Source organism: Sitophilus oryzae, unplaced genomic scaffold (genome assembly GCF_002938485.1).
Source record: "Sitophilus oryzae breed Bouriz unplaced genomic scaffold, Soryzae_2.0 scaffold_829_pilon_pilon, whole genome shotgun sequence".
Classification (NCBI taxonomy): domain Eukaryota; kingdom Metazoa; phylum Arthropoda; class Insecta; order Coleoptera; family Curculionidae; genus Sitophilus; species Sitophilus oryzae.
The window spans coordinates 1117021-1130062 of NW_022147449.1; the positions used below are offsets into that span (position 1 = coordinate 1117021).

At 30.7% G+C, this 13042-nt stretch overlaps 1 protein-coding gene across 1 annotated transcript; it reads left to right on the forward strand.

Annotated features, from left to right (window-relative positions):
* The first annotated feature begins 296 nt into the window (after positions 1 to 296).
* Positions 297 to 10613, forward strand: LOC115889705 (40S ribosomal protein S12, mitochondrial). Its single transcript, XM_030909767.1, has 2 exons — positions 297 to 576; positions 10209 to 10613. Exons 1-2 carry the CDS (start codon positions 417 to 419, stop codon positions 10553 to 10555), a joined length of 507 nt encoding a protein of 168 aa, XP_030765627.1. The 5' UTR covers positions 297 to 416; the 3' UTR covers positions 10556 to 10613.
* Positions 10614 to 13042: the final 2429 nt, after the last annotated feature.

Consider the following 13042-nt stretch of genomic DNA (forward strand, 5'->3'; position numbering starts at 1 on the left):
AGAATAAAGAGAATGTTATTCTTCTTATTTCAATTTATGGTTCGAAACACGGGTATCCACAGATTTGATATAGAATTACTCTTCTTAACTCTTGAATGGCTTGAACTTATGTAGCTCATACGGCCTGTGTCCCAACCTGTGTCCAGAAAAATTAATCGAAGAGAGAGAGTTATCTCTGCTCTAGCTCAGAGACATAGAAGTAGTTCTGGTAACCTTTATGGGTGACCTACTTCTATGTCTCTGTCCTTGGTGGTCTCTGCATAAACTGCTCTGGCTCCTTTTAGACTTGTAAATGTTGCCAGCGGAATCCTACTAGAAGAAGAATGTAGACAGTAACCTAATATTTTATCTCAAATCTCAAGTTTTCTTAGTAGAGTTTAATTTTAGGAAATTAGGGTTTATTATTTATTCGAGATATGAACATAATTAGGAGTATAGCGAAAAGAATATCTCTCCATCCAACAAATGCATCCTGGGCTTCGACAAATTCTATATTTCAAGAGGCCAGAAGATTCATTGCAAGTTCTGAACCTTCTTCAATACTATGTAATAGATTTTCTGCATTAACAGTCCAAGGTAGGCTTAAAACTTATCGTTCTCCTATTTCACGTAACCGAAAAATAAAAAAAAGTACTATGCCTTCTCTACAGGAACAACTTTTACGAAGTGCTGTAACTGTATCTATCACAGATTTTTTTATTTTACAAAAGTTCGTCACACACAAAATCTTACACAAACCGTCTACCGTCGTCTGTAAATAAAAAAAAATAACAATGATTATAAAATACAGAGGTATTGGATATTATCAACAATATTATAGTTTCCAATACTGCAAAGTTTGGGCTTATATCAAATTAACAAAACACCTCAAAGTAAGTAGTGTAGAATGCAGGAGTTAAATATAAGAAAAATGCAAAGAATATAAGTTTTCCCAAAGGAAATGAATAATTAAAAATGTTACTAATACTTTTTTATGTTTCATTCTGTGATAAATAGTAGTACCTAATAGTAGTAGTGGGAACTATCGAATGAATACTATCGAAACATTCGATAGTTGCAATTCATTCGAATAATTCGATAGCTAGTAAGAAAACATTCGTTGAAAACTATTTGAATAAAAATTATCGAATAGATGCGTCATCTGCCTTGAAATATTGTATTCTAGTAATTCGGCAGCAAAAACCATTCATTTATGAAATTCATTTATTCCTCAGTATCGATTATAATAAAATATTAACTGGATTGTAGTTGTCGCCCGGCGACGTAGGTTTCTTTCCGAGAAACCCGACAGCAGTCCCTGGCAATGCTACGAAAGAAGCCTGCATCTTTGATTTTTTGCAGAGTCATATAAAGATAAGGACACATTATTTTTTATTGAGGTGCTAGTATTTACACAGAAAATACATTATGAAGGGCGCTGTTGCCATATATTGGTATTAGTTGATATTAGCAAAGAATATTATTGTTTGGCTTTAGTTAGTTAGGCCGGATAGTATGTCTATATATTTTGCATTTTTTTTATTAATATTCTGTTGTTACACTGCAATAATACTTGTTATTTTGGATGTAGGAAAATGATTTTTAATGTTTTTAAGCAAAGACTGGTTTAATAAAAATAATAATAATAGTAATAATTTGTTATACCTATTAACAACAAAATTTAAAATAATTTAATATAAACATTTTTTTTTACGTAGTAGCAAAATATAAACAACAAATTAGATGTCAAAATTATTTATATTAGATCCTATTTAAAAATAATATGGTCTTTAAATTTTTTGTGGCAACGTTGGTTTATTAAGTAATAATAATTACAGAACTAATTTGTTGTATTAACAACAAACTTTAAAATAATGAAATATAAACATTTATTAATTTACTAAGCATGCAGTGTAATGGAAGCAAATATAAATAAAAAATTAGAAAGCAAAATTATTTATATTAGGTACTTTATATTACTATTTAAAAATAATATTTACTTATATTGGCATTTACTTTAAAAAATAAATGAAATATTTCTTCGCGAAAAACTACATGTAAGAGAATTAGCATAAACAAAATACAAACAACGTTAACTTTTTTTTTAAATTGGCACGTGTAAAACTTTCAATTTAATTTTCTTACCCCATAGTTTGAGTTCGATAACCATTTACTTAACCACATTACTTAAATATGATTATTAAGTTCAACTAATTCATATTAAAACATCTAAAATACAAAGATGTATTTTTAAAATTAATTCTAAGTTCATCTCATCTCTCTTAAAAATTGCTACTTCTCAAAATTTCCCATTAAAAAATAGACCATATACCATATAAAATAAAATAATTGAAAGATCGGGCTACGAAAAATCACACAAATTTTCGGAAAAATTTTGACTCCTGCACACGCACACAATCGTCAATTAAAAAAAACGACTATTTTAGTATTTTAAATATTTTAATAAACGCAAAAATAGCACAGTATTTATAAGGCGAAGTTATAAAAATTTGGAAGAACTAATAATGCACTGACGCACACAAAAATCAAACGAATACTAAATTTCCTTTATCAAAAGCATTCGATAGTCGTGGCTCAACGATAACCATTTAGTCGTACGGCGAGGTTGTCACATATGCTTTAGTATACAAATGAATGAATGATCTTATTCGAATAAAACCATTCGATAGTTGAAATCATTCATTCAGTAACCATTCGATAGTCTAATTCATTCGATAGTTCCCATCGCTACCTAATAGTTTTAATTTATAATTATTATATGGTTTGTAAAATATCTACACTTTTTTATAATGCATATTGTTTATATAAGTCGAATAACACATCAACTTTAGACATATAACTGCTAAACACAATTTGAAATAACAATTGAATTTGTTTTGAGGTGCAAGTGTCATTTGAAAGATTGAGTAAGTGAAGTAATATTTAATGGAAAAAATTGACAAGGTCACAAGCTAAAGACCGAAATTAAAGATCTGTACTTCATTTTTGCTGAAATCTTAGTATATTCAACTATTGGCCTACAAGTATTATTTTTAATGATTTAGTGACAATATGGCGAGGGCGATTTTTAAAACATAAAAACTTTTTTAAACGATCGAAGAATTAATTATTATTTTATTTTTTATATTACAATATTTTTGTAATCTACTTACGGAGATGTTTATAGTGGATTTAGTTTATATTAATGATAATTTGATAAAATATTGTGATTTAATATTTATTAAGTACGTCTTTTTTATTTTCTGGCGAATGCGCTAGGTATTAAAATAACCACTAAATCTTTAGTCTTCCAAGATGTTACCCTTATAATATGTTTTAAATAATAATAGCATGAAAATCTCAAATTATTCGCCTTCACAAAAAATCTTTTATGAAATTCGTTGCCAAAAGCAACGTACGCATTGTCCAATTTTGCGTCCCGTGCTTAAAACACATTCATTTCGCAACTTGTTACATAAATAGCTGTTTCGTACTTTTATGCTTAGGCGTAAAAGTGATTTACTTTTATGCAAAGAATATACCTACCTAGAAAAAGAATGGACTCTGCCATAATGAAAAATGGTCCTACAGAAGGTCCTACATCTATTGAGTAGGGCTTGTTCTAAATGGATCGTAGCGCGGGCTTTTTAAATCAGCGTATTTATTGAATTTTACTCTATAATAATTAGATTTGATTATTAAATCTTATTTTTTACACAAATTCAACAATACTAATAACAAGTATCGTTGTGATGTGTAAAAAATAAGATTTAACAGTATAATTTATACAATTATTAAATAAAATTAAAGCCAAACATGTGAAATATTATTTGTTACTTAAAGTTTTTATTTATAAGTCAAATATTTAAACATCGTTTATTATAATAAAACAAGACCAACGTAATACGCCCAAAGTTTTGTAAATGGAGTAAATATAAATAGGTACTTAAATGATGGCAAAAATAAAAGACTTACATTATATTTTTAGGTTTGGTTTGGAATTGTCTAATTAAAACACATATAACAAATTATAGTTTGAAAAACGTTTTGATAATCATTTGATAATATTATGATTGGCGCCAGGGGCGGGAAAGTGAAATAGCAAAAGCGGTTCCACCGTTTCCACGGAAATTTCAAATAAAATAGTTCCAGCCTCAGGTGCTAGGTGTTAGTGCAATTAATTTTTAGGTTAAGAAGTTGCTACTAGTTATTGCCAGATGGCGTTAAATCAGAATTTTTTTGTAGTTTCCATAGTTTCCAAAGGCCATTGTCATACTATTGTCAAATTCTCAAAAAATATTGTCGTTGTCATAGCGCCAATCATAATATTATCAAAACGTTTTTCAAACTATAATTTGTTATAGGTATGTGTTTTAATTAGACAATTCTTTTTGTTTGTGGCCCTAAAAATATAATGTAAGTCTTTTATTTTTGCCATCATTTAAGTACCTATTTATATTTACTCAATTTACAAAACTTTGGGCGTATTACGTTGGTCTTGTTTTATTATAATAAACGATGTTTAAATATTTGACTTATAAATAAAAACTTTAAATAATAAATAATGTTTACACATGTTCGGCTTTATTTTTATTTAATTGTATAAATTATACTGTTAAATCTTATTTTCTCACATCACAACGATACTTGTTATTAGTATTGTTGAATTTGTGTAAAAAATAAGATTTAATAATCAAATTTAATTATTTTAGAGTAAAATTCAATAAATACGCTCATTTAAAAAGCCCGCGCTTCGATCCATTTAAAACAAGCCCTACTCAATAGATGGCGCCACTTCTGTGGGACCATTTTTCAGTATGGGAGAGTCCATTCTTTTTCTAGCTAGGTATATTCTTTGATTGGCGCTATGACAACGACAATATTTTTTGAGAATTTGACAATAGTATGACAATGGCCGTTGGAAACTATGGAAACTACAAAAAAATTCTGATTTAACGCCACCTGGCAATAACGAGTAGCAACTTCTTAACCTAAAAATTAGTTGCACTACCACCTAGCGCCTGAGGCTGGAACTATTTTATTTGAAATTTCCATGGAAACGGTGGAACCGCTTTTGCTATTTCACTTTCCCGCCTCTGCTTTTATGCCTATGCGTTAAAATGACTTTTAAAATGTCAGTCACGTCACAAAATTAATACTTTTGTGACGTTTGAAAAAAATATTTTGAACACGGGCCCGCGACTTCCTCGCCACGACACTGATTACTTTATTGAATTTTGGGTATTTTTCTAGAAAGATTACTGGCAGATATGGTAAAATCTGGCAATACAGGACTAGGCTTAGCGAACCGGGCCCGATCATTATCGCTTCGGCCTCCCAATCACGCAGCGTCACCCTTTCAAAAGGGCAGGTGACGTACGTCCGTCCATCCTGTGCCCTCGAGGGACATTGTCCATCGTATGACAGACGTGACGAGGGGGGAGGGGGCGGGGGAGGACAGTCGAAACCGCAAAACGACGTAGCTGGTGGAGCGTACATCGTATCTGGGAGCGAACGGATTGCACACGATTGAATGGAGCGGGGGAAGGGCCCTAGCGGAAAAATAATGGCCAGATTAGGAGGACCGAGGCTGGACGTTGCGATGACCACACACGTTCGCGCGGAGAACGGTTTGAAATGATTTACAGTGTTGTGGTTTATTTCGATTGACGGGTTTTGATATATGTCCAGTTTCTGGAAATAGGGGAAATAAAAATAATGAAGATTATAAATTCTTTTGTTTTTTTGTGAAGTTTTTGAGAGAATTTTTTTTCTAATTATGACATTTAAATTGATAGATTTTTGATAAATGAAAGTTTAGATTGGAAAGTGACTAATGATAATAATAAGTTCATAGAGTCACTATAGGTTCCTTAAAATATATTTTTCTCTTGCATGCTTATCTTTTGCTATGACTTCATTATCTTGTAAAAATGAAAAACAAGCACTATTACATTCTGGCACAGAATATCTAGTTACGCAACAGAAGCCTCGTTACATGTATAAAACTGTAGGTAGCAAAAGGAGACAGGCTTTAAAGGCCTGTCTTCAAATCAGATATTTTGATGCGGTAGTTTCGCTACTACATAATAGAGGACGATAAACTTAAAAGAAAATAGTTTTCTACAAACGAAATTTAAAATAATTTTGTGCAGTGTTGCCATTGTGTAATTCATATTGTAATATTTTCTGATAAATCCTACCTTCAAATTTGCTACATCATTTAAACATATTAAAATAGCTCAGTGCTCTTTTTTCAAACGTTTAAGTCAGGTTTAAGTACGTATTTAACTTGCCATATTAGTTGGGGTTAAATCTTACGACCTGAATTACAATCAGTTCCTGACGTTTGATTGTAATTGAATCCTGAATTTTGATTGTAATTCGGCGACAATATAATAAGTATTGTTCTACTATTATGATACCACTTCCTGACGTTCAATTGTGTTCATACTTTATACCGTATGATCGGGGAAAAACGGCGTTAGCGATAGCTATGAAATGAAGATCGCTGTCATTTTATATGGGAAATAGTATACTATAATATAGTACCATATAACGATACATGGCGTTCGATTGAGCTTAAACTTGGTATTCTACTTATCTTTAGTAACATTGTAATATTATGGTACCATGGAGCATATAAAGTGGTACCTTCTATATTACTACATTACGATACCACTTCCTGACGTTCGATTGGGCTCGTATTTGATATATACTTGCATATTTTTGACGACATTGCAATATTATGGTACCATGAAGCCATGAAGCATATCAAGTGGTACCATACTATAATATAGCACCATATTAGATACATGGCGGTTCATATAGGGCTTAAACTTGGTATACTACGTATCTCCGGTGACATTGTAATATAATGGTACTATGATGCATGTAAAGTGGTACCTTCTATATAGTACCATATTACGATACCACTTCTTGACGTTCGATTGAGCTCATATATTTGATATATAATTTCGTATTTTTGATGACATATTGCAATATTATGATACCATGAACCATATCAAGTGGTACCATAATATAGTACCATATTACGTACATGGCGTTCGATTGGGCTTAAACTTGGTGTACTACGTATCTTCGGTGACATTGTAATATGATAGAACTATGATGCATATAAAGTGGTACCTTCTATCGTACCATATTATGATACCAATTCCTGACGTTCGATTGAGCTCATATTTGACATATAATTTCGTATTTTTGATGACATTGCAATATTAGGATACCATGAACCATATCAAGTGGTACCATAATATAGTACCATATTACGTACATGGCGTTCGGTTAGGCTTAAACTTGGTATTCTACGTATCTTCGGTGACATTGTAATATTATGGTACCATGGAGCATATAAAGTGGTACCTTCTATAGTACTACATTATGATACCACTTCCTGACGTTCGATTGGGCTCGTATTTGATATATACTTGCGTATGTTTGATAACATTGCAATATTATGGTACCGTGAAGCATATCAAGAGGTATCATAATGTAGGACCATATTACGATACCATTTCCTGGCGATCGATTGGGCTTAAACTTGGTATACTACGGATCTTCGGTAAATTTGCAATATTATGGTTCCTTGAAGCATATCGAGTGGGGTATAATATTATGATATCATTTCCCGGATTTCGATTGGGCCCTAATTTGGTATACTTACGTTTCTTTATAAAGATTTGTTGTGTGTTACTGCATTTTAATAAATTATTTCCATTATTATTAAACTTATATTTCATTACTAACTTTCCAGCATTAATAAATATCACTATCAATCGCCCTGTATATTTTTAAAGGTAATTAAAGGTATTTTCTTAGTTAACAATATAAGGTATATTAAAAATGCATTTTTTGAGTATATGTTTTGTAATAATATACTTAAAACTATTTATAATACTACTATATTTAAGAGCCAAACGAACAATTAACATAAGTGTGTCTGACAAGAAAAGAAGAATAGAAAGAAACTATTATACACCAGAAAAAGAATGGGATGCCAATTAAAGGTCTTTTTGAATCTGGCAACTGTGCATATTTAGGCGAGCTTCAAGGCCGTCGACGTGCCGTCGATCTAAAACCGAAAGTTCAAAATTTCCAATTATATTCTGATTATGATATTGTCGCGCCATCTAGTATTTTATTTGTGCAATTTTAGCTCTTTCATTACGAGTATTTTTCTGTTGCGTAGCTAGATATTCTGTGATTCTGGCGAGTGCCTAGTTTACCTTAATTTTTCACATTAAATTTCTTCCATAGAGAAAATACCAAACATCGCTTTTTACAACGATAACAAAACAATTATACATAACCACAAAAAACAAAGGGAAATTACACCAGATGTCTGTCAACGTTGCCAACGTTTAGCCCAATTTAATGTTATCCTTATATTGCCTATTATTCAACTTATCCTTATTTATCCTTGTATTTTACAACATGTTGCAAACGCGTTAACTGAATCTAACAATCAACTGAATCAATACAAACTGTCGTTTTCCTTGGAGCCTCCGCGACGTATGAGACCCTGTATAGGGGTGAGAAGCACCCGGTAGATATCGAAATCACATTAAAAGAATGCACTAAAACGCCTACACAATTATATCTACGGATGCTGAAAGAATGTCTCAATTAATCGACATTTTTTATTCGGAACGTATTTTACTTGTTCGGCTTTCAATGGGTCGCGTCGTCCCGACTACGATTTTCAACGAGCCAGAAAAAATCTGTTGTTCCATTTTTAATTTTTGAAGGGCGCACCTACAGCATACTAATTTAGGAATTTTATTACCCTGAGATTGTCAGGTATTTTCGTTTTAATTAATATTTTACAATTTTGTGATCCAATAAAAATTTAATTAGTACTTGATCACGCCATTGGTGTATATTTATGAGAGATGAGCAGAACATCAATTGCGATTTTCCAATTTTATTTTTTAGATTTTAAATTTTTTTTAAAAACATTTTTAAAATCTAAAATTCTAAATCCCGATTTTTCCAATCGCAATTGAAACTGCGATTGCGATTTTTAAATCGCAGCGACTGTAACCGCCGATTGCGAGTTTAATATTTACTACACCAAATCATTCGTAAAAAATTGCTTTTTCTAAATATGCCGATGAGCCACCCGCGTTTCATTTGAAAAAATTGAGATATTAAAAATACGATTTAGGCATCTTTTAACTGGCCGGGACAAGACGTGAAAAACAATAGACGGTCGAATCTATTTTTCCAAGCCGTCTTGATTAAAAATTAGTGTTTTTAACATAGCCATGACATTCTACAATATATCCCATAAAAAAATTAAAAAAACTTGAAAATATAGTTGAATTCTTTCCTCTCTCTCCTTCCTATAGTTGAAGTCCTAAAAATCAAAGGGTGTTTTTATGGTAATATCATTCCTATTTCATTCTTTGATAGATTATTGATCTAATTTTAATTAACGTCATATTTTTGGCTGTTTTAAAATGTTAAAGAAGCACAAAGAATGCATTTTTCCCAAAATGTTAAAAATAAAAAAGTTTTTTTCCTCTTCTAAAGAGAATCCGGGGACATACTGTAGATTGAATTTTAAAATACGCTTTTTAAGTGAAAATGTCAAAAGTTGCCATATGATATGCCATTCTATTCAGAGTGGCATTTTCTCTTGAACAAAGTATAAAAATACCGAGGGTGCCATTTAAAAATAAAAAGTTGTACTCATATCCGGTGAAACAGGAAATGCCCGAAAACCATTGAATACGTCAATCAATTTTAATTCCAGATAAGACTAAGATACTAAATCTTGTTTTTTTTATCAGAAAAAATAAAAAAGTTATAGGGGTGAACCACTCTTGAGAAACACCCGATATATTATTGTTCGCGGCTCTAAAAAATAATACCTTCTCTATAAATAAATAATATCAGAGAGAAAATTCAATCACAGTTTACATAGAATGCTTCACTAGACCACAAAATTACATTCGCAACAATATCGCAAATCGCAACTCTTAAACATTCTAAGATATTTATTGTTATAGCTTATGTAGGGAAACCATATTTTGGTAAAATGTTTCGAAACAAAAAGCTATTTATGTTACGAAACTTATGTACCAAAAATATGTCGAATTAATATCAGAAATTTTGTTTCTAAAAATGCTACTTTGGTAGAGCCTATTTAGAGCACTTGGTCACCTTTTTTAATTTATAAAATGTAAATATTTTTGTTACAGAAAGATCAATGGCTACCTTAAATCAGATGCACCGCAAGGGTCCTCATTACAAAGAGAGGGTAAAGAAGAGGCCTCTGGATGGCAACCCGTTCATGAAGGGTGTAGTGTTAAGGACGGTAATAAAAAAACCAAAGAAACCTAATTCAGCTAATAGAAAATGCGTCCTGGTACGACTATCCAACGGCAAGGAAATGGTTTCCTACATTCCTGGAATTGGGCACAATTTGCAGGAGCACAATATAGTTTTGTGCAAAGTGGGAAGGGTTCGGGATTGTCCCGGTGTAAAACTGAAATGCGTCAGAGGAAAGTACGATTTGGGACACGTCATTAAGCAACAGCAGAAATAGATTTGTTTTTTTTATTGTTAGATATTTGTAATATATATGGATGATTAAGTCACCTGAATTTTAGATTATTTAATGAAACAATTCTTCCATAATTAACAATTCAATAACCCACTATTGGTATAGTCGGAAACTTTCAATATCGGTTCCCTCTTTTATGAAAAAAATCCTGTATTTTTGTATATTATAGCTGAATTTTAATTTTGATATTTCGTTTTTGGTTTGGTTTAAGGTAATTTTGATTTTTTTTTTGGTAAAGGTTATTTTGAAAAATTTTTTTGGAATTTAAATGAAATGAAAAAAAAGTCGAGAAATTCTCCATTTTTTGGCTATTTTTTACTCGTCTTTAAAGCTCTTAGAAAAATAGTAAACCCGATTATAAAATTTTAAAAATTACAATGCTTATGGGAGATCTTATATGTACTTTTAGAAAATATACACTATTAGAGCTTAAACGCTTTGGTTTTTATTAGAAAATTAGTTTTTTGAACCTTCGTTTCTGAGTAAATTTTTTGATGATAGTTAAAACTTTGCCTACAACAAGGACGATAATTTATATATTTCTACGCCTTTTAATTGGTAAATAACAGTAGTTTTGTCAAAATTGGGGACATAACCAAAATATCCAATTTTCATGACTATGCATGGAAAAAAGTCGGAAAATTTTAATTTTTTGCTGTGTACCCTTTTTGAAGCCCTTAGGAAAATAGATAACCCTCTCATAAAATTTTGAAAATTACAGCGTTCATAGGAAATTTTATGTAGGTACTTTTAAAAAATACAAACATATTCGGACTTGAATGCTTTAGTTTCATTAGAAAATTGATTGTTTGTACCCTTGTTTTTAAACAAATTTTGATGATGGTTAACACTTTGTTTACATCAAGGACTGTGGAGTAATATCAGGAATAAGGACAGTACGAAAATGGCTTATATTTTCATTTTCTACCTCTAATTAGTAAATACCAGTAGTTTAATCGAAACTATGATATGTTGATATATCATATTGCTGCTCCTATTTTGGTTGCAAAGAGGATTATTTCTGCTTGCTAATAAATATAGAATCTTGCTTTTAGTTTTTAAGATACAAGGATATTTTGAAAAATTTTGTTGGAATTTAAAATGAAATGAAAAAAAAGTCGAGAAATTCTCCAATTTTTGGCTATTTTTACCGTCTTTAGAGCTCTTAGAAAAATAGTAAATCCGATTATAAAATTTTGAAAATTACAATGCTTATGGGAGATCTTATATGTACTTTTAGAAATATACATTAGAGCTTAAACGCTTTGGTTTTTATTAGAAAATTATTTTTGAACCTTCGTTTCTGGAGTAAATTTTTGATGATAGTTAAACTTGCCTACAACAAGGACGATAATTTATACTTTTACGCCTTTTTAATTGGTAAATAACAATAGTTTTGCCAAAATTGGGACATAACTAAAATATCCAATTTTCATGACTATGCATGGAAAAAAAAGTCGAAAATTTTAATTTTTGCTGTGTGCACTTTTTTGAAGCCCTTTGGAAAATAGATAACCTCTCATGTACTTTGAAAATTACAGCGTTCATAGGAAATTTTATGTAGGTACTTTTAAAAAATACAAACATATTCGGACTTGAATGCTTTAGTTTCATTAGAAAATTGATTGTTTGTACCCTTGTTTTTAAACAAATTTTGATGATGGTTAACACTTTGTTTACATCAAGGACTGTGGAGTAATATCAGGAATAAGGACAGTACGAAAATGGCTTATATTTTCATTTTCTATGCCTTCTAATTAGCAAATACCAGTAGTTTAATCGAAATCCATGATATGTTGATATATCATATTGTGCAGCGTTCTATTTTGGTTGCAAAAGAGGATTATTTCGCTTGCTAATAAATATAGAATCTTGCTTTTTAGTTTTTAAGATACAAGGTTATTTTGAAAAATTTTGTTGGAATTTAAATGAAATGAAAAAAAAGTCGAGAAATTCTCCAATTTTTGGCTATTTTTTACTCGTCTTTAGAGCTCTTAGAAAAATAGTAAATCCGATTATAAAATTTTGAAAATTACAATGCTTATGGGAGATCTTATATGTACTTTTAGAAAATATACACTATTAGAGCTTAAACGCTTTGGTTTTTATTAGAAAATTAGTTTTTTGAACCTTCGTTTCTGAGTAAATTTTTTGATGATAGTTAAAACTTTGCCTACAACAAGGACGATAATTTATATATTTCTACGCCTTTTAATTGTACAATAGAAGTTTGTCAAAATTGGGGACATAACCAAAATATCCACTTTTCATGACTATGCATGGAAAAAAGTCGAAAATTTAATTTTTTGGTTAAAATTTTTGAAGCCCTTGGGAAAATAGATAACCCTCTCATGTAATTCTTGAAAATTACAGTGTTCATAGAAATTTTATGTAGGTACTTTTAAAAAATACAAACATATTCGGACTTGAATGCTTTAGTTTCATTAGAAAATTGATTGTTTGTACCCT

Coding starts and splice junctions, on each gene's coding strand:
- LOC115889705 (XM_030909767.1), top strand. CDS start 417: ATGAACATAATTAGGAGTATAGCGAAAAGAATATCTCTCCATCCAACA. Junction 577..10,208: donor TTCTGCATTAACAGTCCAAG/GTAGGCTTAAAA, acceptor TTTTTGTTACAG/AAAGATCAATGGCTACCTTA.